Source organism: Lactuca sativa, chromosome 8 (genome assembly GCF_002870075.4).
Source record: "Lactuca sativa cultivar Salinas chromosome 8, Lsat_Salinas_v11, whole genome shotgun sequence".
Lineage (NCBI taxonomy): Eukaryota > Viridiplantae > Streptophyta > Magnoliopsida > Asterales > Asteraceae > Lactuca > Lactuca sativa.
In genome coordinates, this window is record NC_056630.2 from 242400191 (window position 1) to 242425935 (window position 25745).

Consider the following 25745-nt stretch of genomic DNA (forward strand, 5'->3'; position numbering starts at 1 on the left):
TTTAGTGCTACCCGGATGAATCGAGTACATGGTCTTGTGAGCTTCTTCCATCAGAAGATCCCTAATTCCTCCTGACTTAGGTACCCAAATACGATCTTGGAATACCTTCAGTCCATGACCGTTAGTACCAAACACCAACGTTTTACCCAAACGTTCCTCCTTTCGGTCATTTTTCTCAGAAGCTTCCTCTTGAGCTTTCCTTATACTTTCCACAATAGTCGAGACAACTTCAATTTTCAACGCTCTTGGCCTCTTCCTTTCAAGATTGACTTTCCGACTGAGAGCATCAGCAACAACATTAGCTTTACCGGGGTGGTAAAGTATCTCGCAGTCGTAGTCTTTAAGTAATTCTAGCCAGCGTCGTTGCCTCATATTCAATTCTTTCTGATTAAAGAGGTATTGGAGACTCTTATGATCAGTGAAAAGTTTGCACTTCGTGCCATAGAGGTAATGCCTCCATATTTTCAGAGCGAAAACTACCGCTGCCAACTCCAAATCATGAGTCGGGTAATTCTTTTCATGCTCTTTCAACTGTCGGGACGCATATGCTATCACCTTTTCTCTTTGGGTCAAAACACAACCCAATCCAACACCAGACGCATCGCTATAAACAGCGAAGTCTTCGACTCCATCGGGTAGAGAAAGTATCGGTGCCTCGCATAGCTTCTTCTTTAACTTCTCGAATGCTTCTTTATGCTTCTCACTCCAAGCATAAGTAGCTCCTTTGTGGGTCAAAGCTGTTAATGGAGTAGCAATCGAAGAAAAGCCTTGGATAAACCTTCGGTAATATCCGGCTAATCCTAAAAAGCTTCGAATCTCCGTGGGACTTTTCGGTTGTTCCCACTTCGTCACAGCTTCAATCTTCGCTGGATCAACCATTATCCCTTCTTGGTTGACCATGTGACCCAAGAATTGGACCTCACGAATCCAAAAATCACATTTGGAGAACTTCGCATAAAGCTTCTCCTTCTTCAAAACTTCTAACACTTCTCGCAAGTGTCTGCCATGCTCCTCCTGGCTTTTCGAGTAGATCAGAATGTCGTCTATGAACACTATCACGGATTTATCAAGGAAAGGATTACAAACCCTATTCATCAAATCCATGAACGCTGCTGGAGCATTGGTTAGTCCAAACGACATAACCAAGAACTCGTAGTGTCCATATCTAGTTCTGAATGCAGTCTTCTCGATATCTTGCTCTCTTACTTTCAGCTGATGATATCCTGACCTAAGATCGATCTTCGAGAAATAGCTCGAACCTTGCAATTGATCAAACAGGTCATCAATCCTCGGCAACGGATATCTATTCTTTATTGTTGCCTTGTTCAGCTCTCTGTAATCGATGCACATTCTCATACTTCCATCTTTCTTCTTTACAAATAACACCGGAGCTCCCCAGGGCGATGAACTAGGTCTAATGAAACCTTTGTCCAATAACTCCTGAAGTTGCATCATCAGCTCCTTCATCTCCGTCGGTGCTAATCGATAAGGTGCTTTTGCTATTGGCGTGGTTCCTGGTAACAAGTCTATTCTGAACTCCACTTGTCTATCAGGTGGTAACCCAGGAAGATCCTCGGGAAATACTTCCGGATAATCACACACCACTGGAATGCTCTGCATCACCTTCTTTTCCTTCTTAGCATCAATCACGAATGCTAAATATGATGTACATCCCTTGGTCAAACACTTTCTGGCTTTCATTAGAGAAATGATTCCAGAATTCACTCTGCGTTTGTCCCCATACACCATAAACGAATCTTTCCCAGGCGGGTTTACTTTAACTATCTTCTTCTTGCACAAAATTTCGGCATCATTGGCGCTAAGCCAATCCATTCCCAAGACGATGTCGAAACCATTTAGTTCGATAGGCAATAATTCCTCGAGAAACTTATTCCCATTAAGGTCGATCAAGACGTTTTTCATACGATGGCTAACAGGTACAAACTTGCCACTAGCTACTTCGACTAATAAAGCATTATTTAGTCTATCAACAGGCAAAGCTAGCTTTCTACCAAACTCATGCGAAATAAAGGAGTAGTTGGCTCCAGAATCAAACAATATATGAGCAGGTAATTCGTTTATGAGAAAGGTACCTGAAGCGACATCAGCTTCATCTTTCGCAGCCTCAAGTGTCATCTGGAAGGCTCTTGCCTTCGGCTTTGGTGGAATGTTGGGCCTAGCTGCCTCCTTCTTCTTCGGACAGTCTTTTAAAATATGCCCCTCTTCATTACAACCAAAACACATCCTTTTGTTGTTCGGACATTCATTGGCAAAATGTCCAACCCTACCACACTTGTAGCAGGTCACATCCTCGCTACATTTCCCAAAGTGCCTTTTCTTACACTTATCACACCACTTTGCTTCGCCTCCTTTTCCCCCAAACTTTTTCGAATCAGATTTCGAAAATTTTCCTTTCTTACCGGAACCAGATGTTCCCTCAAACTTCCTTTTCTCACCAACCTCAACTTTGACGGTGGTTCTCCCCTTGATCATGTTCTCCACAGACTTGGCAGCCCAGATAGCTGCCTCTAGAGTAAGTGCCTGACGTACCGGCACCTCGTACTCCCATGGAAGTCCCTTCGCATACCGATCCACCTTTGTCAGCTCGTCTGGAACGATACGCAAGGCAAACTCCATCTTATCGGTGAAGTTATTGGTGTATTCATCTACTGACATGCTACCCTTCGTCAATGTCAGAAACTTGTTCTCCAACTCCAACAGATTTTGAGCCGAGCAGAACTTGCGCTTAAACTGCACCAAGAACTCTGCCCATGACAATTGCAGTGGCTCGCTAGGGCTTAAGGTCTTCCCTAGAGTGTTCCACCAACGAACGGCTCCACCTCGGAATTGTCGCACGGCATAGATAGTCTGCAACTTGCCTCTACAGCCACATGTCATAAAGGCTAACTCCATTTCGGAGATCCAATCCATAACCCCAATCGGATCCTCCTTTCCATTGAAGGTCGATGGTTTACAAGTCAAAAAGTCCTTGTACTTGCATCCCATTCCATCATTCCTTCCATCATGGTTATCTTGCCTAACTATCGGTGGGTTGGCTGGACCAACAGACCCACTGAAGTTTCCACCTTCCGAGTGCCCTTCATTCAGTTCAGGCTCTTCCACTCGAATCGACAGTTCTTCACGATTTTGTTGAAGCAACCGTCTAGTTTCATCCATCTGACGATCCAACATCGTCTGAATCATCAATTGCACACCAGCCATGGTTATTGGCTCAGGTGCTGCTGCTACGACAGGTATTGGCTCAATCACTGGTGGTTGATTCCTGTTTTCGTCAGCATTTCCAACTCCACTTCTTGTTCTCACCATTTTGATCTACACCGAATAAGGTGAAATTAGATCCTCAATCATGATAGATATTCAAATCATCCTTATCACTCCGAAACGTTTACATGCTAGTTCTAATATCGTAGACGTACGCTTAGAATCCTACACACATAAGGTTTCTAGATCCGGTCGGCAACAGACCATAGATCCGAACAAATAATATCATATATGGCAACATATAACATTTAGCACATAAAGCATTTTAGGCAACTTTCCTAAAATAAACTAGTGCTCGTGTCTAAATCACAACAGACACACATCTCAAAACTTCACTTAGCATTCTAAGTTTAAGTCTAGAAATCCTACAAATTCCTAGTTCGCTTAAACTAATGCTCTGATACCAACTGTGACATCCCCAAAATCTCGGCCAGAAAAGACCGATTTTCATTTATGCTTTTAAATATTTTCAGAGTAAATCCTTTTGATTTGAAAGAGTTGCGGAATTTGTTCCCAAAAACAAAACATGATAAAACATTGTTTACCGAAGCATTTCATAAAAGAAATGTATTTTCATTATAATCAAAACTCGGGGTGTCATGTTCCGATTCAGACCAATAAGCATAAACGAATACATTACAAGTCATATAACAAATATAAACATATGCAGACTTGTAAACAAAACAACTTGATGGTTCATCCATCTCATGCCCTTCCGCCACTACCTGTAATACAATTTAAAACTGAGGGGGTCAGGCTTGGGAGCCTGGTGAGCATATAGGGTTTTCAACCCACAATAAATATCATATTTAATTTTCACCAACCAACAATAACCCAATTACCCATTCCCGTTATTCTCACTTTAATGTCCCTAAAACAACTAACATAAGGGACCTAGTCTAAGAATATTTCATCGGGGCGACAACACATGCTTCGGGGGTACCTCAGCAATATAAGTCAAATAAGGCAACCATGAGGGGGATGGAGTACAGCGAATGAACACCCAAGTTCATTAACACCTACAGGTGGCGAACCTGCTAATGTTTCCACAAGACTGTCTAGAATAGCCAGTGGTCGTCATCTAAACTCCGCTAGATGACTCAATCAAACAACAACGAGGCCTCTCATCTGTTTATTACACACCAACTGTCTACCCATGTTCTACCCAACATATTAGTAGATAAAAATATACATTTGTATACATAGTTTAAAGAAAACCTGTATAGCATGCTTTAATCAACACATATATCACATAACAGATGAGGCACACACACACATAACACATATCTCATAAAGAAATAAGCAGATCTATAAGATAGAAGAGAGTGAATACTCATTCACACATAACACAACCAAATATATACACATAGCACGTATTTTTATATAAAATACTTCGTATTATTGTATTAGAAGAAATAACTACACACTCACTTGATCAGAAGATGATCGGACAGCACTACGGCTTATAGAAGTAGTAATCCACAGCAGATCTGGAAGATCTTCTCGAAAATCAAACTTCTCGCGGGCAGAGCTTCGACTCGGGAACCGCACTTTTCGGGATCTTCGGGATCTCGGGACTTGCCTCGGGGCTAGAGTATGATACCGGGACTTCGGGGTAGCTTCGGGGGTTTTTGCACAGAGCTTCGACACGAAAACGAGAGGGAATTGGCAAAAATACCCGGAACCCTCGCATCCTATTTATAGGAGGCTGGAGCCTCGGAGTACGCGGGGCGTACTGCGTTACGCGGGGCGTACTGCCCAAAACGTCATTGCTTACGTATCCGAAGTGCTCGAGTGCGAGTGTCGACATCCCTCGGAGTACGCGGGGCGTACTCGAGTACGCGGGGCGTACCTCGGATCAGATCGGTGACTCCTTCGGATAATGCTTCCGAATTTTGAATTAAAAATAAATACAAAATGATTAATAAACTTCGGAAATTCATAACTTCATCATACGAACTCCGTTTTCGACGTTCTTTATATCCACGCGAAGGTGAGACCATGCTCTACGACTTTCGTTTAGACTCCGTCGGCTAATTTTGACTTTATTTTTATTAATTATTTTTAATAGGCCGGGACAGAAACTTTCGTTATAAATTCATAACTTCTTCGTTTGACGTCCGTTCTCGCCTAACTTTTTATCGTTTCAATACCAACAATGAGATCTTCGATTCTCATTTAGATTGCTTCGGCTAACAACCGCTCGATCTCAAATCGAGTAAAACAGGCTGTATATCGCTAAGCCGGAACTTCGATAAATCATAACTTCCTCATACGAAGTCAGATTTGGGCGTTCTATATATATTCGGAAACCTCGTTTCAACTACTACAACATTAACCAAATGTATTAAGTTTATTTTACACTTAAATTTTGACGCTTATTTTTATTCTTAATTAATCAAACCACATAATTAAGCAATTAAGCACAAAACACACAATACTCAAATAATACAATCTTATTATTTCAAAACGGGTTACAGAGGTTAACCTAGACTATTACATTGCTACAAATGGCAAGCCCGAAACACAGGCGTTACATCACGATCCAATGTATCATGTAATAATACAATCATATAAATCCCAAGACCATAAATCTTCCATCAGTGTGTACAGATCACGCTGGTGCCTTCCCACGGTCCTCGCTAGTACTTGAAACACATATCACAAAATCTGTAAGCATAAATGCTTAGTGAGTTCCCCAAAATACAACCTACGCACATACGCCTTTCCAGGCCCTGACCTTCCGGTCCATGTGTCTCAGGGGACTTCCGTCCTGACTAGGTAAACATTCCGGTCCTACCCACGCCAACCTTACGGTCCACATTACAACACCTTCCGGCCCATAACATATTCGCCTTCCGGCCCATAACATAATGCCTTCCGGCCCATATCAAGCATATCATACATGGCACATATAAAAATTAACTTATCACACATAACACATATATCTCATATCATATCCGACCTTCCGGTCACACAGTCAACCCTTCCGGGTATAGTATAGTGAGAAGACTCACCTCGAGTATCTCGATAACTCGCGAATCCTGGAAATCACTCGTGCTCGATCCTCCGAGCTATAATCCTCCTATAACATCATATGTCTCCGATTAACACTTTTACCACTAAGGTTGACTACCCCTACAAGTCAACACTTGGTCAACTCTAGTCAATGGTCAACGGTCAACTTTGACCGGACTCGGCGAGTGCACTAGAGCGACTCGGCGAGTCTAAGCGTTTTCACCAACTCTCTAGGATTCCCCTTTTTGACACGTCGAGTACTCCCCAGACTCGACGAGTTCCACCTGGTATGAATCGCGGGGCCACCCTGACTCAACTCGCCGAGTCTCAAGAACAACTCGGCGAGTTCCAGTTCGACTCAGACCACCTGGTAACCCTCTCTGACTCCCCCAGACTCACTGAGTCAACCCATAACTCGGCAGGACCACTCACTGAGTGGTTAATGACAATCTCCATGCTACTCACCAAGTCTGTTCTTCAGACTCGGCGAGTCCATGCCATGCATCAACTCAAACTTGCTTCTGAGGTCAGATCCGCTCCAACAATTCATAGATCTAGCCCTCCTAAGCTTATTCATCACGTAAAGTTCATGTCTTGGTGCTCATAACACACCCCATGACTCATAAATGGTGTTTTGACCTTAAGCATAAAGACCCCAATCCAAAACCCCCATGGATTTATAAAAAGCTGGGACAAAGGGACACTCTGGACCTCCAAGGGTTCATATCCAGAACCTAACTCACTTAAGGGACCAAGGAAGTACTAGATCTAGCCATAAAAGGGCTCAATAAGCCATAAATCAATATAAACATCAACATAACAGAGAATAGCTCGAAGGTAGTACCTCAAATGTGATGTTCTGGACCTCAAATCTTCAGAAAGTGGCTCCTCTTGATTCCCCTTAGCTATTGCTCCCTTTCCCTTGCAATGTAACACCTCCAAGGTCAATAATGGCTCCTTGCTTTGATCCAAACGCTCACTCTCGCTAGGGTTTCACTCAGGGGTCTGGTGAGCACAAATGATGGCCTTAAGGCCCTTTAAATAGGTCCCAAACCCGAGAAATTAGGGTTTCATTAAACAGCACGGACTCGCCGAGTCCATACCCTGGACTCGCCGAGTCCAGGCGCGAACCCGCGCCCAGAACCGCGATCCTACTCGGCGAGTCTGAGCTCCAACTCGCCGAGTCCCCTCACAAAACACCAAAAACATAAGCATAAAAGATACCTCGAAATCCGGGCTGTTACAGATTCCTTCTTAGATCTTGAAGTATGGATGAGTTATAAATGTGTTTCCTTGAGAGAAAAGTGAGTGAAATGTGTGTGTGTGTGCTTGAACTCGGCCGAGAGCAAGAGAGAGAGGGAGAAAAAGAGTAGCTAGACTTGGAAGTATGTGAGTGCATGGATGTTTGACTCTTCATGCATGGATGTCCCTTGAACAATTGTGAAGTGTTACTCACAAAGTCAACTCTCCTCTTCTTTTGGGCTTGGGCCGAGAATGGGGAGGGTGAGAGGAGGTTTTTGGGCTTTTTGCCCTTAAGCCCATATTATAGCTAGGTTGGATGATTTTTGGCCCTAAGAAAAATATAAATATGATTTTTATGACCCATTAGGTTAGATTAGGTTAATTATGGTCCAAAATGGTTCATATAATTAATCTATTTCATTCTAGGCCCAATATGGCCCAAAATATGGAATTAAATGGAAGTGGGTCCAATTAGAGCCCATTTAAGAGTTCTAAGCCCAAGATAGCCAAATTGGAAGTTTATTGGTCCATTGGGCCCAATAAGGAAGTCCTATTCCAAAATGGACTTAAACAAGAACTTCTAGGGTTTCCAATTGCTTAATGACTATTTGAATTGCTTGCATGGGGTGTTTGATTGAAATTTTGCTGACATAGAGTATGCATCATACGTGCTCTTATGTTTTTGATTCATAAATTGGTTGAAGTGTTGGTTACAAGGCACAAAAATTCCTAATTATGACAGCGACACTTGTGACGCTTGCTACCAATGGTTTTTCAAGGAGGAATTCAAGATTGGTTACTACTACAATATTAAAGGTTAGTTTTTCTTGTTCTTATAAGTTAATTAGATCATAGAAAATCTTTATAACCTAGGGTTCATAGTATGTTTCTATACTTGAAAGGCGTAGATCAAATTAGGTTGCATGTGCCCTAAGTATTTGAATTGTTTAAATAAATTTCCGGTTAGTGCATTGAACTTGTAACCTCTAAAACCAATTACCCTCAAAATCAGACATCCACCTCATAGCTATAATTGGGTCCTGAACTCCATCAAAAGTGGGGGGCTTCGTATTTTCGAAATCTTGATACTAAAAAACCCGACCCGTATCAACCTCTGCAGCTGCAACGACTGTGATGGCTGCAACAACAGTCTCAACAATGGCTACGTATCTGTCATCAAAGAACTCCATCAACGTGGTCTTGCGAGACCCAAAAGCTTCGGTATCTGCCCCCAGACAATAGACACAACCTCCTCATCGATAATCTCTCTGATGCAGTCCTCTATCACCGCTGGCCCACCCTAACAGCACTCGATCCCCAACCTGAAACTCTAAGGGCTTTCGCCGTTTATCGGCGTAGCTCTTCTGTCGGTCGCGCGATGTTTGTAATCGACCTCTGATTTGAACTATCTTTTCCGTGGTTTCACGAATGATCTCCGGTCCCGTTAGCGCCTTGTCCGATGCTAGTGTCTTTGCTAGCTGGGTGTCACCCACCTCAGCCCAACACAATGGTGATCTACACTTACGTCCATATATTACTTCGAAAGGAGCGACTTTGATGCTCGATTGGTAACTGTTGTTATAAGAGAATTCAACTAAGGGTAAGTGGATGTCCCAAGACTTCTCAAAGTCTATCACACATGCGCGAAGCATGTCTTCGAGCGTCTGAATGGTTTGTTCGCTTTGACCGTCCATTTGTGGGTGATAAGCGGTGCTCATGACGAGATGGGTTCCGAGTGCTTTCTGAAGTGATTGCCAAAAACGTGAAGTGAATCTACTGTCTCTATCTGAGATGATAGACACTGGTATTCCGTGAAGTCTCACGATTTCTCGAATGTATAAACGCGTCAGTCTCTCCATCTTGTAGGATTCCTTTATTGGCAGGAAATGGGCGGATTTCGTCAGTCGGTCAACTATTACCCATATAGTGGCTAATCCGTCCAACGTCTTAGGTAGCTTGGTCACAAAATCCATAGAAATTCCTTCCCACTTCCACTCGGGAATCACCGGTTGCTGTAATAATCCTGAGGGCTTCTGGTAGTCCACCTTTACCTTGGCACAAGTAAGGCACTTACCGACACAGGTGGCAATTTCTGCCTTCATGTTAGGCCACCAATAGTGTTGTTTAAAATCCAAATACATCTTGTCCGAGCCGGGATGGATGGAGTATCGCGTCTTGTGGGCTTCCTTCATGACTACCTCCCTAAATCCTCCGAGTTTAGGGACCCAAATACGGTTCATGAAATGGTATACTTCGTCCTCTCTCGCCTCTAGGTTCTTTTCGATTCCGCTTAATGCTTCGCTTGCTCTGTTTTCCGTCTTCATGGCATCTGACTGGGCTACCCTAATCTGAGTGGTTAGGTGAGATTGGATGGTTATTGAGAGAGTTTTTGCACGACAATTAGAGTACTCTTTCCGGCTCAATGCATCAGCTACTACATTGGCCTTGCCTGGGTGATACTTGATTTCACACTCATAATCATTTAATAACTCCACCCATCTTCGTTGCCTCATATTCAGCTCTTTCTGATTCAAGATGTGCTGGAGACTCTTGTGGTCTGTGAAGATGGTGCACTTTGTACCATAAAGGTAATGCCTCCAAATCTTCAGAGCAAAGACCACGGCTCCCAATTCTAGGTCATGGGTCGTATAATTCACTTCGTGCGTTTTTAGTTGGCGGGATGCGTAAGTTATCACTCTTCCACGCTGCATGAGAACGCAACCTAAACCCTAATTTGACGCGTCACAGTAGACCACAAAATCTTCCGTTCCCTCTGGTAGAGATAGTACCGGGGCGCTGCAGAGCATCTACTTCAGGGTTCGGAATGCAACATCTTGTTTGTCCGTCCATTTGAATGGTACGCCCTTTTGTGTAAGTGAGGTAAGTGGCTTGGCGATCTTAGAGAATTTTTGAATGAACCTCTTATAGTAGCCCGCTAGGCCTAAGAATTGATGAATTTCTGTGGGCGTTGTCGGAACAGCCCATCCTTCAACGGCTTTGACCTTAGAGGGATCCACATGAATTCCATCTTGGCTAACAACATGACCTAGGAAGTTCACGCTACGGAGCCAGAACTCACACTTGGAGAGTCTTGCGTATAGCTTTTCTGATCGCAGAGTTTCTAGGATTTGTCGGAGATGTTGGCCATGGTCTTCCTCGCTTCGAGAATAAACGAGAATGTTGTCAATGAAGACGATGACAAAGTTGTCGAGGAATGGTCGACAGATTCGGTTCATCAGATCCATAAATGTGGCAGGGGCATTTGTTAGACCGAAGGGCATTACGACAAATTCATAATGTCCGTAACGAGTTCGGAAAGCGGTTTTAGGAATATCCTCTTCCCGGACTTTGAGTTGATGGTATCCGGACCGTAGATCTATCTTAGAGAAGTAACTAGCTCCTTGGAGCTGGTCAAATAGATTGTCGATTCGTAGGAGTGGATAGCGATTTTTGACAGTGAGGTTATTTAACTCCCTGTAATCGATGCACATTCTAAAAGATTTGTCCTTCTTTTTGACAAAGAGGACTGGAGCTCCCCATGGCGAGTAACTAGGTTGGATGAATCCCTTGCCCAGGAGTTCGCTGAGTTGGCTGCACAATTCCTACATTTCAGCAGGAGCTAGCCGGTAGAGCGATTTAGCGAGAGGAGTTGCTCCTGGAACGAGGTCAATTCGGAACTCAACTTGTCTCTCTGGGGGTACTCCAGGAAGATCTTCAAGAAATACGTCTGGGAATTCACGTGCTACGGGAATGTCTTGAATGTTAACCTCTTCCTTGGTTTTATCCACTATGTGAGCCAGAAACGTCAAATCATTCTTTCATAGATGCTTCTGTGCCTGGATGCACGAGATGAGGCGAAGGTTCGTGCCAGGTTTGTCTCCGTAAATAACTAGGGTTTCGTGATTGGGAAGGTGAAGGAGAACGGCCTTCTCGTGACACATAATTTCAGCATGGTGGGGGCTTAACCAGTCCATGCCAATAATCACATCAAAACTCCTAATGGAAACAGGCATTAAGTCTATTCGAAAGACGTGTTGATTTAAGGTTAGGGTACATCCGGTGTAGATTTCCCCAGTGGATTCGGTTTTCCCATTGGCCATTTCCACCATAAAGGTTTCATTGAGCTTCTGGGGTTGTTGTTTTAAAAAATGTTTAAACTTATTGCTCACAAAACTTCGTTCAGCTCCGATGTCAAATAGGATGCATGCATAAGTGTGGTTTAGGGGAAACGTACCAGTAACAACGGTGGGATCCTGAATCGCCTCCCCCTGACCCATGGTCAGCACTCTTCTTGTTCCTCCATTGCCGGGATTGTTGTTGTTAGGGAAATCTCGTCGGAAATGCCCAGTCCTCCCACACCCATAGCAGGTGTGGCTAGGCCCTGCATTGTTGCCGCCGGTGTTGATGTTATTGTTGTTGCGGTTGTTGTTGTCATTGCTGTTTCCCTGTTGTTGATTCTGAGGAGGGTAAGTCCTGCAATACCTTGCCGTATGTCCCTTCCGATTGCAACTGGTGCACTGCAGCTCCTTGCACTCTCCATTGTGATGGAAACCTCACTTGTTGCACTTGGGAAGATTACATAATAAGGTCTAGGAGCATTCGAAGCAGCTGAGGCTGGAGCATGTGGTGTGGCCGAAACTTGTGCGGTGGCAGCATTAACTGCCACTGTCTGTTGCTTCTTAGAAGTCTCGGGGCCTTGACGCCCCTTCCTCTTGTTGTTCTTCCCGTTCTTTCCACCACCTTCCTTCTTACCTTCAGCCTCCGCTGGCTTCTCACCCTTCTTGTTGTTGTGGTCATACAGCTTCTTCGCCAATCTCTTAGCACTGTCGAAAGTTTCAGGATTTGTAGCTATCACGTTTCCTTGGATCGGAGAGTTTAGTCCCCAGATGAATTGCTCGATCTTCTTTCCTTCCGAGGTGATCATACCCGGACATAACAGAGATAGTTCACTAAATCTTGATATGTAGGCATCGATATCAGCATTCTGTACAGTGAGGTTCCACAGCTCTTGCTCCATTTTCTGAATCTCACCACGAGGGCAGTATTCGGCCATCAGCATTTCCTTCATTTCTGTCCATGGCATGGAATTGGCTTACTTGAGTGTCATGGCTTCCACGTGCCCGTTCCACCAAGTGAGCGCTTGGTCGACAAAAGTGCATGCAGCAAACTTTACTTTCATCTCTTCAGGGCAATCGCATATCTCAAACACCGATTCCACCTTCTCAATCCATCGTTTCAGGGTGATCACTCCTCCGGTGCCATTAAAGGTTCGTGGTTTGGCGTTTGTGAAGTCCTTGTAGGTACATGTTTTGGTGGGTCCTTGATTCATTCCATTTCGAACTCCCGGCCCCTTGCCCGTTGCCTCCTCCGTTGTTCCCTTGGTTAATTTGTGCCATAGATGCGGTGACCGCAGCAGATACGACTGCCTGGAATGCAGTGGAGTCAACTTCGGGTAGGGTTGGTCCAGGGTTTCCGCGAGTAGGTCGGCGAGGCATCTTTCTGTCATGAAACGGAAAGATGTTGAGTGTATGTGGTTTCTGTGAGGTTCTGATCCTACTGACTAGGTGCATGGTACGAACTTAAGTACTTCTACAAATTAGCATGCAATCATGGATTCGCAACACATAGCAATTTGTAATGTCATAATAAAACACGTAAAAGTTTACTAATATTATCCGCGTTTGATACATGAAAATTTTGCTCGAAAGAGCATACATAAGTGATATTAGTTCGACAGCATAACGGCTTTATGAGTAGTGTAGTCACTTAAACATAGAGTCGGGGTACATAACATAGATCCTAATGGTCTAGTCAGATAAGCCTATCCCTAATCGCGATGAGCTTGCACGGGGGTGGTGCTGAGGAAGTGGATGCTCCCTGAAGACGAGCCACCTGTCGTGTTGCATCCTGGAGTCGAGACTCCCACCTCACCTGCCTCATATGGAACTCTCGAAGGATGTCTCGTGTCTCCTGCTCTGCACGCTCGACCCTAGTCCACAGTTGGCGTACCTGGTCGGCGGTGCTCTGAGCAAGGTCGCCAGTGTTCCGTAACCGTCTCACCATGACCGGAAGGGCTCGATCGGCCGGTCCCCCGTCCCTTAGGTCAAAGAACTCGCGTGACATGCCGAACGGAGGTCGTTGTCCCTGCTGTCTGCTCCATCTCCAAAGATCAATACCCCAGGGGGTGTAGGACCAGTAGGGCCCACCCTGTAAACAGGCACCCTAATCGGGTAAGGGGGGTTGATGACTTCGGACTCCGTGTCCGAATCACCCCTTCACTGTCGTCAGGTTCCTCCTCTAAGTTTCCTTCATCTTCTTCCTCCTCTTGTTCTTCTTTTGGTTCAGCAGGCTCGCCCTCGGCTCCTACCTCCGGTTCCCCATCAGACTCCTCCTCGGGGTCTTCCTCAAGCTCTTCTTCAGGCTCTTCGTCGATCCATCCGTTATTTCCCTGGTTAGGGAAGTAAGGATCTCCGGGGTGATGGAAACCAGCCATGTTGTCTGCGAGAGGGTGTAAATATGCTAACATTATTCCTAGGATGCTACAACTATTGTACAGACTAAACAGTCGTTCTCTCTTTGGTGATAAAGGGGTATGTTTTTAGGTTCCCTAGCTATCACGATCTCCTCAGGACGTGTGGTAGTGATACCTTGGTAGGAATGTAGTTGATCAAGCTACATCCGTTCCTTGATACAACTAAGAACAGTCCTGGATTAACCGAGATACTAGCATTATCTTGTTTGATTCGGTGTTAGGTTCTCGTTCCTAATACAAGCAAAGGTGTTTTATTGTTATGTTTTACTTGTTTTGTTCAGAGTTGTGTTAGTCCCTCTTTTGATTTATAGTTGCATATCAATGTGTGGCTATATATGCTAGTTCACTATAAACAGAGCTCTGATACCAACCTGTCACACCCCCGAACCAGACGGCGGAAACGTCCGAGGGCTATTGTGACTTAATTGAATACCATCACAATGAATATACATGAATCATAACATCATTCATCACCATGCATTGAAATATTACAACCGGTATTGTTTACATTGTTTCAAAACATTACATTTCCAAAACATAAGCCATTCGATATTAATTAAACAAACATCATGACATCATTGGATACATTTTTCTTCAATTTACCTGTTACCTGAGAATACAAGTATTTTGGGAAAACGTCAACATATGAAATGTTGGTGAGTTCATAAGTAAGGTTTGAAAAGAAATGATTTGTATAATTTTGAAAACCACAGAAAATCCGATATTTTCTAAAACAAATGTTGTATATGAGAAAAAGTGTGAAGATCTGTAAGTATGCTTGTTGATCATTATGAACGTGAATAATTGTTAGACTTTGTATATATATCACATAATTAAGGGTGTTGAATTTCCCAGGGAAAACCCGATGTTTTCCCAATACGTCAACTTACGTGGCTTAGTTAGTATTATTCCGATACGACGTTGTTTTCTATAATTCCAGGTGACATTGGATTAATTATGGGTTGTGAGTCGTTATAATCACGCATTAATGTAAATGACTAGTTTACAACTATACAAACGATCCCTTAGGCGTCGTCCGTACTACTCACTTAATCCAACCACCCTGACTTCTCATAGCCCCACAACCGAGGAGAAAAGAGGGTGCGAAGCCCCTGTTATTTCCATAAGTTGTTCAAGGCTATCGTGAATGCGAAAGGCACTTGGCCCGACTCGCATTTGACTTCTCGACTTTGCTAGCAGTACCAAAGGACCCTTGGGCCCCAACAGCACAATAAAGCTATTGAAAGTCCTTTTACACGGAATTAGGTCATATAAGGCCTAATAACATGTATGCGCGTTCCCTTCGGGCCTAAAGATCATGTCATTGGCCTAGGTAGGACCAACAAGCACGATTTGAAACTTTCGAGCCCAAAGATGGTGTATTGACTTCTCGTAAATTTCCGCGTGTGTATTGAAGTATCATTGTTTATTGATTTTTGATTCGTTATTGATTCGAGACCGAATCAATTCGTTTGGTAACGATTTTTGGTGTTGAAGTTGTATTTATTATTACGTTTCGCCGGTAGACGTAGTACTCGTATTTTTATTTTAAGGGACCTATTGTTTTAAGAATGTGAGTTTATCTTCTTAAGCCCTTTCTCGGATAAAATTTACACTTTTAACCCCTTGAGTATAAAAAAAAATTTCGGTTTAGTCCTTAAACTATTTTTCTTGACACTTTAGTATCAAAACTTATTGGAAAGACATTTTTAGCACAAATTTACTTGATAAACAGCTTAAGTCCTTCAAAAATGAAATTTTCTTGGTTGAAACCTCCATTTTCGCAACTTTTACAATTTTGACCCAAAATGGAAATTTTTTGCATCTTTGGTCCCTTTTTAATTGGAAAAGCATTTTTGACCCTTGAAATAGATTTGGTACACTAGTAATCCCCTGTTTTATAGAAATGTGCAGTTTCAGCCCCTCCAACTCAAAAATTTCGCAATTTGGGGCTTTATTGGGCCGAAAAGTCCATTTTGGCCCATTATGTTTAAATTTCACATTTTTAACCCTTAAAAAGTGTTAATATTCAGAAAATACATATTAGAAACTGTTTAGACTCATCTCAACCATCAGAATCTATATTTTGTCGTTTTGGACCCCTTAGTTTTGTATTTTTAGCATTTTGAGCCCAAAAATGGGTTTTAAGTCCAAAAATGTTCATATTAACCAACTTGGTTATTTTTCTAGACTTGATTAGTGTGAAATGGTATAAGTTATACTTATTTCATTCATCATATTGTAGATCTCGGTTTTTAGGTTCTTTTGGCTAGTATAAACATCACAATCACATAAGACCATACATATAAGCATAAAAATCACACAAGGCATACATATACTCATAGATCTACACATTTGCTTGTATTCTCCCCCACAAAACTTATAAAAACCGAAAAAGAGGGGGTATGAAGCTCACCTTTGGGTGTGATTTCGGGTTTTGGAAGAAAATGAGAAGAATTTCGGCCTTAGCAACCTTCCTTGGAAGATTTCGAACTTGGATGTTTCTTAGGTGCTAGATCATGAGTTTGAATGAATTAAGAGGTGATTTTTGGATGAAATGAAGTAGCTAGCTTAAGGATCTAAGAGATTTCTTACCTTAGATGATGATTTTTGTGTAAAAATCCCCTTGATTCCTTCTTAGATCTCGAAGTATGGATGAGTTATGAGAGTGTTTCCTTGAGAGAAAAGTGAGTGAAATGTGTGTGTGTGTGCTTGAACTCGGCCGAGAGCAAGAGAGAGAGGGAGAAAAAGAGTATCTAGACTTGGAAATATGTGAGTGCATGGATGTTTGAGTCTTCATGCATGGATGTCCCTTGAACAATTGTGAGGTGTCACTCACAAAGTCAACTCTCCTCTTCTTTTGGGCTTGGGCCGAGAATGGGGAGGGTGAGAGGAGGTTTTTGGGCTTTTTACCCTTAAGCCCATATTATAGCTAGGTTGGATGATTTTTGGCCCTAAAAAATATAAATATGATTTTTATGACCCATTAGGTTAGATTAGGTTAATTATGGTCCAAAGTGGTTCATATAATTAATCTATCTCATTCTAGGCCCAATATGGCCCAAAATATGGAATTAAATGGAAGTGGGTCCAATTAGAGCCCATTTAAGAGTTCTAAGCCCAAGATAGCCAAATTGGAAGCTTATTGGTCCATTGGGCCCAATAAGGAAGTCCTATTCCAAAATGGACTTAAACAAGAACTTCTAGGGTTTCCAATTGCTTAATGACTATTTGAATTGCTTGCATGGGGTGTTTGATTGAAATTTTTCTGACATAGAGTATGCATCATACATGCTCTTATGTTTTTGATTCATAAATTGGTTTAAGTGTTGGTTACAAGGCACAAAAATTCCTAATTGTGACAGCGACACTTGTGACGCTTGCTACCAATGGTTTTTCAAGGAGGAATTCAAGATTGATTACTACTACAATATTAAAGGTTAGTTTTTCTTGTTCTTATAAGTTAATTAGATCATAGAAAAGCTTTATAACATAGGGTTCATAGTATGTTTCTATACTTGAAAGGCATAGATCAAATTAGGTTGCATGTGCCTTAAGTATTTGAATTGTTTAAATAAATTTTCGCTTAGTGCATTGAACTTGTAACCTCTAAAACCAATTACCCTCAAAATCAGACATCCACCTCATAGCTATAATTGGGTCCTGAACTCCATCAAAAGTGGGGGGCTTCGTATTTTCGAAATCCTGATACTAAAAAACCCGACCCGTATCAACCTCTGCAGCTGCAACGCCTGTGATGGCTGCAACAACAGTCTCAACAATGGCTACGTATCTGACATCAAAGAACTCCATCAACGCGGTCTTGCAAGACCCAAAAGCTTCGGTATTTGCCCCCAGACAATAGACACAACCTCCTCATGGATAATCTCTCTGATGCAGTCCTCTATCACCGCTGGCCCACCCTAACTTCCAGCTCCTAATCTCGATCCGGATCCAAGCTCAAATCTTCTCATCGCCACTATACTAAAAATATACCAGTAAGATATTAGATAACACACATATCATCAGGGGAACCAACTCCCAACAAAGCCCTAGGGGTTGTGACTTCCTTGTTACGTATACAGGTCCTGTGCTTTTAGTAGTACGTGCCCATACTACCTTCCACACCTACCCATATTTGTCTCAAGGATCATCACAACAACCCTAAAAATACATACTAGCATGCAAACACACGAAATCCTCACACCCTAGAGGAAGGATACACATCTCAAGGCTGGTTGGTTGACCCCACACAACTCATCCTACCAATAACTGCCATACAACCCTCCATTGGTGCTTGATAACTATCGCATGAATACAATCACATGTTAAACAGTTTAAACAATCTTAGACTAAAAGATTCAATCCTACAACAGTTGGACTCATAAAAGAGTTGCGTAGCAGGACCAAATCCCTTATCCGAAGATCATTGAAACCATGTAGCATGTGACTTAGCCTATTCACTCAATAACTAGTTCACATGCGAAAGAGTCATACAACAATCAATCAAGTACTCTACAAGAGATAAGGCATCATATATCAGGAAAATCTATCATGCAGTTCCTGAAGATCCATATCCTATTACTAGCATTCCGTTCTAACATATCATAGCATAATCTCAATTAATTGTGTGGTAATTTAGGGTCTAGTTACTGGCTCTGGCTGATCGTACACATCACATCCTCCTTGATTATTTTAAAAACCATTTGAAAATTGTTTTGAAAATCTTTTTCCTTAGTTTGAGACTGGATTCACACGAGTGTTCCTCTAATTCACTTAAACCAAGGCTCTGATACCAACTTAAAACATCCATAAAATTCATGAAAATTTAAACTTTTAAAACCAATCAACAAATCATCACTCTTTACAATATAGTTTTCAAAACATGTTTAATATAAGAGTTTCCCAAAATCTTAAATCAAAACATAAGGAGGTGCCTGTTGGATTAATGTCTAAGTCCATAACTATAATTGGTAAGACTTGACCCGACCCGGCATGGTCCATTTGGGTTGCATGATATCATGCATTTGGATAGACTATAATGAGAGAAATAACACTTAAGGTTTGTTAATATATTATAAGTTCTAATATATATTATTAAGATTATTTAATTAGTATTGATCAAGAATTAACCTAGGATTAATTAAGTGATCAAAAGAAGACTAATTAAATATATGGGTTGATTGTGTAAATCATCCATACTTATATAGTGGGCTAATGCTCCATGGATTGTCAAGTTGGGCTAAAACCCATAAGATGCTCCATGGATGCTCCATGGTGTATTTGTACCCATGGATCATGGAAATGAAAGGTCGTGACAATTAGGGTTTACATGGTGTAACCCTAACTATATAATGATCTTATTCTTGGAGAAAATTGGCCACTATGGATAATAGAAAGGGCTAGCTAATTTCATGAAGCGTGAATTTCTCTCAAGTCATTCCATGTGCATTTGGTGTTGTGTGAACCATTTGAGGTGTCACACTTGGGGCACTAGGAACTTAAGCTTCATGAAGACAATCTACATCAAAGAGGTATGTAATTCTAGCTTGATATATTCATTTGAATCAATGTTATTATGCTAGTTAGGATGAATACTTTGGAAAGTTCATATTTGCATGTATAATAGAGAAAACATAGATCCAAGGTATTTAGGGTTGCATGTACACTTAGGAGTGTTAGAATGCTCAAAACCCAACACTACCAACCAAACATGTGAACATATAACAGATAATCATACAACAATATATAACCAGTAAAACAGAACTATAGATCACTAAGCATAGCATCATCCTATGTACCAGGATACCGATCTAATAGATCACTACAGTACAACAACATACATAACAGGATATCAATCTAATGGTCCAGTATTGGTGTCTTCGACCCACAAGTACAGTGAGGAAAACTCGCCTCGAAAACTGAACAGAACTAATGAGGCCCGACTCCGAATCTCAACTATCTAAACGGTACCTAGTTTAAGGAAAATTACAAATTCCATTAAAATCCCAAAATACCCTCAAAGTCAAACTTGGTCAAAGTCCAAGTCAATTGGTCAACCCCACTAACTTAACCGAGTCAACTCAACAAGGCTGGCCCATGCGAGTACGCGGGGCACACTCCGGATGTATGCTTAGCGTACTCCAATCCTCGCATTGACCACCATCGGGGTGGTTGACCGAGTACGTGGTGCATGCTTCCATGTACGCGTGTCTTACCCTCGCAACCCCCAAACTCCATTAAATGCTTAATGGCTTAAGCACTCAAGCCCAAACTTCAGATATACGGTCCAAATGCACCCTTGAGTCATAAAGTTTCCAACTTTATGACTTTAAAACTCCACAAAGTGTTTAACACAAAGTCTTAATCCATTAAGACCTTCTACAAGATGCATAATACAATTCTAGTAATCACGACCTCATTTTTATGGCTTAGGACCCTTCCTAAGGTTTAGAAGGACAACTCAAAACAACAATAACAATCCATGCACAATATGGGGCCTTTGGGACAAGAAAAGCAACATAAAACACCCAAAAATGGGATCTAACAACCAAGACATCAAGGTATAGACTTTATACCTTCTGGAGCTTCTCAAGAAGGCAAAGATTGCAGATCCACAAGCTTGCTTCAACTTCAAGGCTCCTTAATGCAACTTCTTCCTCCTTCAATACACCAAGAACATACTCTTGAGCTCAAAACACACATTAAGAGGGCTAGGGTTTGCAAAAACGACTCAAAGGATGTGGAGGCTGAAAACATAAGGAGAGATGAGACATAATGTTGCTTAAATATCACCTAAACCTTAAAAATTAGGGTTTCCTCTTGAAGCTAGTACACCCTGTGTACAAACATGTACGTATGGCGTACTCCTCCTACCATATTTCCGAAATTTCCACTAGGGATTCAAAGCATAACTTCTTGGACTTAGGGACCAAAATGACATGAAATATAATTACATGGATGAATTTAAAAGTACCTCAACATCGGAATGTTACATTCAAATAGAAGGTTTTTTATTTGAAATTTTTTATACAAGAAAACATATTTCACATAAAAAAACATATTTTATTTAAAAAAAACATATTTTCACATAAAAAACATATTTTTGTTTGTGCACTTATATAATTCGAAAACGAATAACAAGTCATTTTTTTTTAAATATATTAGTTTTTTTATGTGAAAACATGTTTTTATTTTGGTGAATATCTTGGTTTTCGAAAATATGTTTTTTTAGTTTTTAAACAAAATCTAGTAAACATAACCAACTTCAACGTTTTTTTATTGTTCAAACAAGGATGAAAAAATTATTTTCACATAGGATGAAAAAAAAACTTATTTCATATATTTTCACATAGATATGAAAAAGTTATTTTTGTTCATGCAGCTCTATAATTCGAAAACGAATAATATGTCAAAAATTATTTTTATAAATATCTTGGGTTTTTATGGTAAAATATGTTTTTATATTTTAGTAAACATCTTAGTTTTTTATTCGAAAATATGTTTTAATTAGTTTTTAAGCAAAATCTAGCCAACTTAATCACTTCAACATTTTTATTTTAATATGAACCAATAAATTGTAACACTCATTTTCACTTTTAAAAGTTAATTAATATAAGCCTTTGTTTATAAAAATGAAAGTGAAAATATATATTTTTGGCTAAAATGATCAACATGAAAGTTGTAGTAATGGTCAAGACGAACACGTGGATATAAAAAACGTTAAAAATTGAGTTTGTATGAAGAGGTTATGATTTTTATAAGTTTTGGAAAAAATAATAACAAATATAATTATGTTAATAAAAAAGTATGTGGCCCTGTTTCTTTCTTATGTTTTTTTTAATATTTTAACATAGTTTTCACATAAAAAACCTTTTTTTAATAGAAATATTTTTATAAAAAAAATATATTATATAGAAAAAAGAAGGTTTTTATGTGAAAATATTTTTTTGTATAAATATGATTTTATAAAGCAAAAAAAACATATTCGAAACTAAGTTTTGAAATAACAATTATATAAAAATACTAAATTTATAATGAATTTGTAAGAAAATTTTGAAATCTTGGCAAAAAGTGTAAATTTTTTTACAAAATTTGTAATAAAATTTTAAATATGGGCTAAAAGTGTAAATTTTGAAAGGGATGACTTGTTGACCGGGTAAAAAGGATCAAAATGAATACAATTCTGGGTATTCGGGACTTAATTTAATACAATTCTCGGTAATCGAGACTTAATAATATATTTCCCTGAAGTATAATGCCTTAGTTTGCTTCAAGTATAAGAGATACGATACAATAAAAACCAAGGGTAGAACCATTATTTTGGCCTTGCAGATTATCCAATTGTAACCTGAAACTTTAATTAAGTATTTAGTGATGGAGGTGTATTTTGTCAAACCAATGACCATCCACCTGTACCCAAGGGTAGAACCGTCAGAGGGTATTATTTTCTATATGCCAAAACGAATAGAAGGCTATTAATTGTAAGATGAAGCTCTAGTTAAGTATTTAGTGATGGAGGGGTATTTTTCCATCCAATATCCATAAGATACACTAATACATGCATAACAGTAGAAGCATGCCCAAATACTAATAGATGCGATGACGTGGTATTTTTGTCACAGATGCATTAAAATGTTTGGTGTTGTAATACAATTGTCTTGAAACTATCAACAAGGGCAAGCAAACCTTTTGTCTTAAACATTTTGTCTTTATCACAAGGAATTTGCATAACTGTCAACATCAGTAAGCAAACCATTACCTTGAAACTGTCACAACTAGGCTTTAATGTAGTGAAAAACATAGGCCTCAAAGGGTTAGCAAGGTAACTACCAACATGGGTATTTAATCTAGTGCAAAACACAACTGGGTTTTGATTCATAGAAAATGTGATTATTGTAGTTGCAAGCCTTGAAAATTATAAAGACTACATATATAGCCTTTAAACTGTCAACATGTGTATTTTTTGTCAGTTTTTGTTACAAGTGCATCAAAATACAAAACAAAACAAAGGTCAAGAAATTTCCAAAGTTGTATGATAAACTCCTTGAACCCCATGCTTCTGAAATCTATTCTCATAACAGATATCTTCACTGGGTTGAAGTACACTAGCATCTTAGGAACACAAATCCATTTGTTGTAAACATCGATGGTAAACAAACCTTTTGTCTTAAGCATGGTTTGTATTGTAAAGATCGAGCTTCCTAGAAAACCCAGAGCAAACATGAAAACCCTCCTATGTTTTGTGTTAGTGACTTTAGCTTCCCAGAAAACCCAAAGCAAACATGAAAACTCTTCTATGTTTTGTGTTAGTGATTTTGTATCATCAATATGTATTTAAGTATAACGGATTGACTTGTTGACCAAAATCAATCTTGATGAATATTAAACAAGTAAGGAAGGTGTAGAGTGTACACTTGTTTAAGTTCATTCAAGATTCAAAGTAGACTGTCATTTAGGGGCGAAGTCCCTAAACGAATGGGGATCAGGGGCAGCGTCCTTAGGAGCGGGGTCCAAGTGGCAGAGCCCCTGGCAGGGGTCGAGCTACCAAGTCACTGTGTAATTTTTTTTATATGAGTTATGTTGCTATATAAAAAATGCATTAGAAATCTGAATTCTTGTAAATGAACCCGATTTTTTACTTCATTTTGACCCTTATTAATAATCCGATTTTAGTGACAATTTATGACTATTATAAAGTGTCTTTTGACAGTTTGAGTAGTTTTGGACAAAGAAAACTTCTTTGACAATTTTCAGACAAAGGAAATATGTAAGCATTTTGGTCAGAATTTTCTTAATACAACTATAATCACGAAAATCATAACTTCATATTCTCTGTTCTTGAAAACTCTTCTGAGTCTTATCCGATTAAAAGTTGGAAGTACCATTCAAATATTTTAATCTGAAAGTGAACACACGATTCTCAGAATTTTCAAACATTTTATTACTCCGAATATCTAACATTTTGTGTATTATTTAGGTTAGGGTTTTTTAACGACAATTGGATTAGGGGTAACTCCACCTAATATAGCTTTTACAAGCCATATGATTCATATTTTATATTATTTTATTTTAACCGGTCATTTTTCCATATTTACTTAGAAAAACCGGTGACCTCATGGTTAGATTAGAACAAAACATATAATTGCATGGTATTATTTGCACATAAGCTTTAATTCACTGCCAAAATTTGAATGATAATTTTAAATAATTTGTAAACTCGGTTACCCTAATATATATATATATATATATATTTTTTTTTTTTTTTTTTTTTTTTTTTTTTTTTTTTTTTTTTTTTGCTGAAAGAGAAGGATGTTTTGAGTATTTTACTCTAAAATATGAGAAAAATAATAATTATTCAAAATCATAATATTTGTGGCCCGTTTAAATTCTCTTGCCAAACAACACCCACACAATATCCAGGAAAAAGACAATACAGAAAAAAAAGGTAAACATACAAGAATTCATAAGCACCGGAACGCAAAGGTAGGGTGGACTGGTTGTTATCGTTTACAATGGCATTAATGAACTACACTACTTCCAGGGTCTGTATTCATCCCAAGTATTCATTTCTCATCCCTCACAAAACTAAACAAATCTTCCCCTTAAATTTCTCATCTGTAACGGTGGCTGCTCTCTCGGAAAAGGGTACAGACGGAAGCATCGGGGAGGACGATCGTCGTAACAGTTCAGGTATGTTTGATTATACATCGAATTTACTCCATTTCTAATCATGGAAATTCGAACACAATCGTTCGTCGGTAATCAGAGCTAGGGTTCGTGCTTGATTCTAAAGCTCAAAAATCGATGTTAATTACTGTAATTGCTAAGAAAGGATCGATAACTATAGTATCCCATTAACAATAGTAGAGTACAAAATTGATGTATAGACGTATAAAATCGGTTGTCTATAACTTATTGATTATACCCCTGTTTGTAGAACTGGAGATTTCATTAGACAAATACATAACTTTTGTACATAATCACAAGGTCATGTGAAATATCTACAAATGTTAACAGAAATATATTTTTTCATTAGACATGTTTCAAAGATCTGTTTTTTATGCAATTTTTGTATGAATGTGGTTCTGACTTGGTTTCCTATCCTTTATCAAGCAGCAGCTTCACCTTCTGCTCGAACACAGATCGATCTCTTGGATCAACTCAGCGCAAGTACATCTTCTAGTGGTAGGTCAACAATTTATATTCTTTTGGTCTATAGAAGGGCATTCATGTCTTTTCACAGGCTTCCTATTGACATTGCTATTTTGTCCCAAAAAGGTCACTCCTTTGTGAGCTAAACAAGCTTTTTGTGCAAATTATGATTTTGGGTTGTTTGGGTTTAAGTTATTCCAAAATCAACCTATTTACACTTATAATGTACTTTTTTAATCATCATATGTTTGTAAAGAGTGATGATATAGGTTAATGTGGTGACCAGGTTACACAAGTGATGGAAACTATGTAGAACTTACACTCCGTGAAAAGCTCATTGAGTTGGTAGGTGATCGGGATGACGATTTTACCCTCCGATTGGGGAAAAAGTTAAAAGTGCCAAAGCTTTTAACCGTGTCACAAAAGAGAAATATAAAAAGGCAAGCTTATTTAAATGAAGTGTCACGAAGAAACGATACAAATTTCTTTGCGATCATTGGAGCATTTGTGCTTTTGC

At 39.9% G+C, this 25745-nt stretch overlaps 1 protein-coding gene across 2 annotated transcripts in view; it reads left to right on the forward strand.

Annotated features, from left to right (window-relative positions):
- Window positions 1-24485: 24485 nt before the first annotated feature.
- The window catches only part of LOC111911325 (uncharacterized), a 1427-nt gene continuing 167 nt past the window's right edge, over window positions 24486-25745 (forward strand). Inside the window, exons 1-3 of one of the 2 annotated variants that reach the window (XM_023907120.3) lie at window positions 24486-24766; window positions 25196-25261; window positions 25515-25745. The exon at window positions 25515-25745 is cut by the window's right edge and continues 167 nt beyond it. In XM_023907120.3, coding sequence (XP_023762888.1) covers window positions 24589-24766; window positions 25196-25261; window positions 25515-25745 — 475 coding nt within the window. In that variant the 5' untranslated portion in view covers window positions 24486-24588. Of the gene's footprint in view, window positions 24767-25192; window positions 25262-25514 lie in introns of both variants that reach the window. The other variant, XM_023907119.3, reaches the window with a different exon arrangement.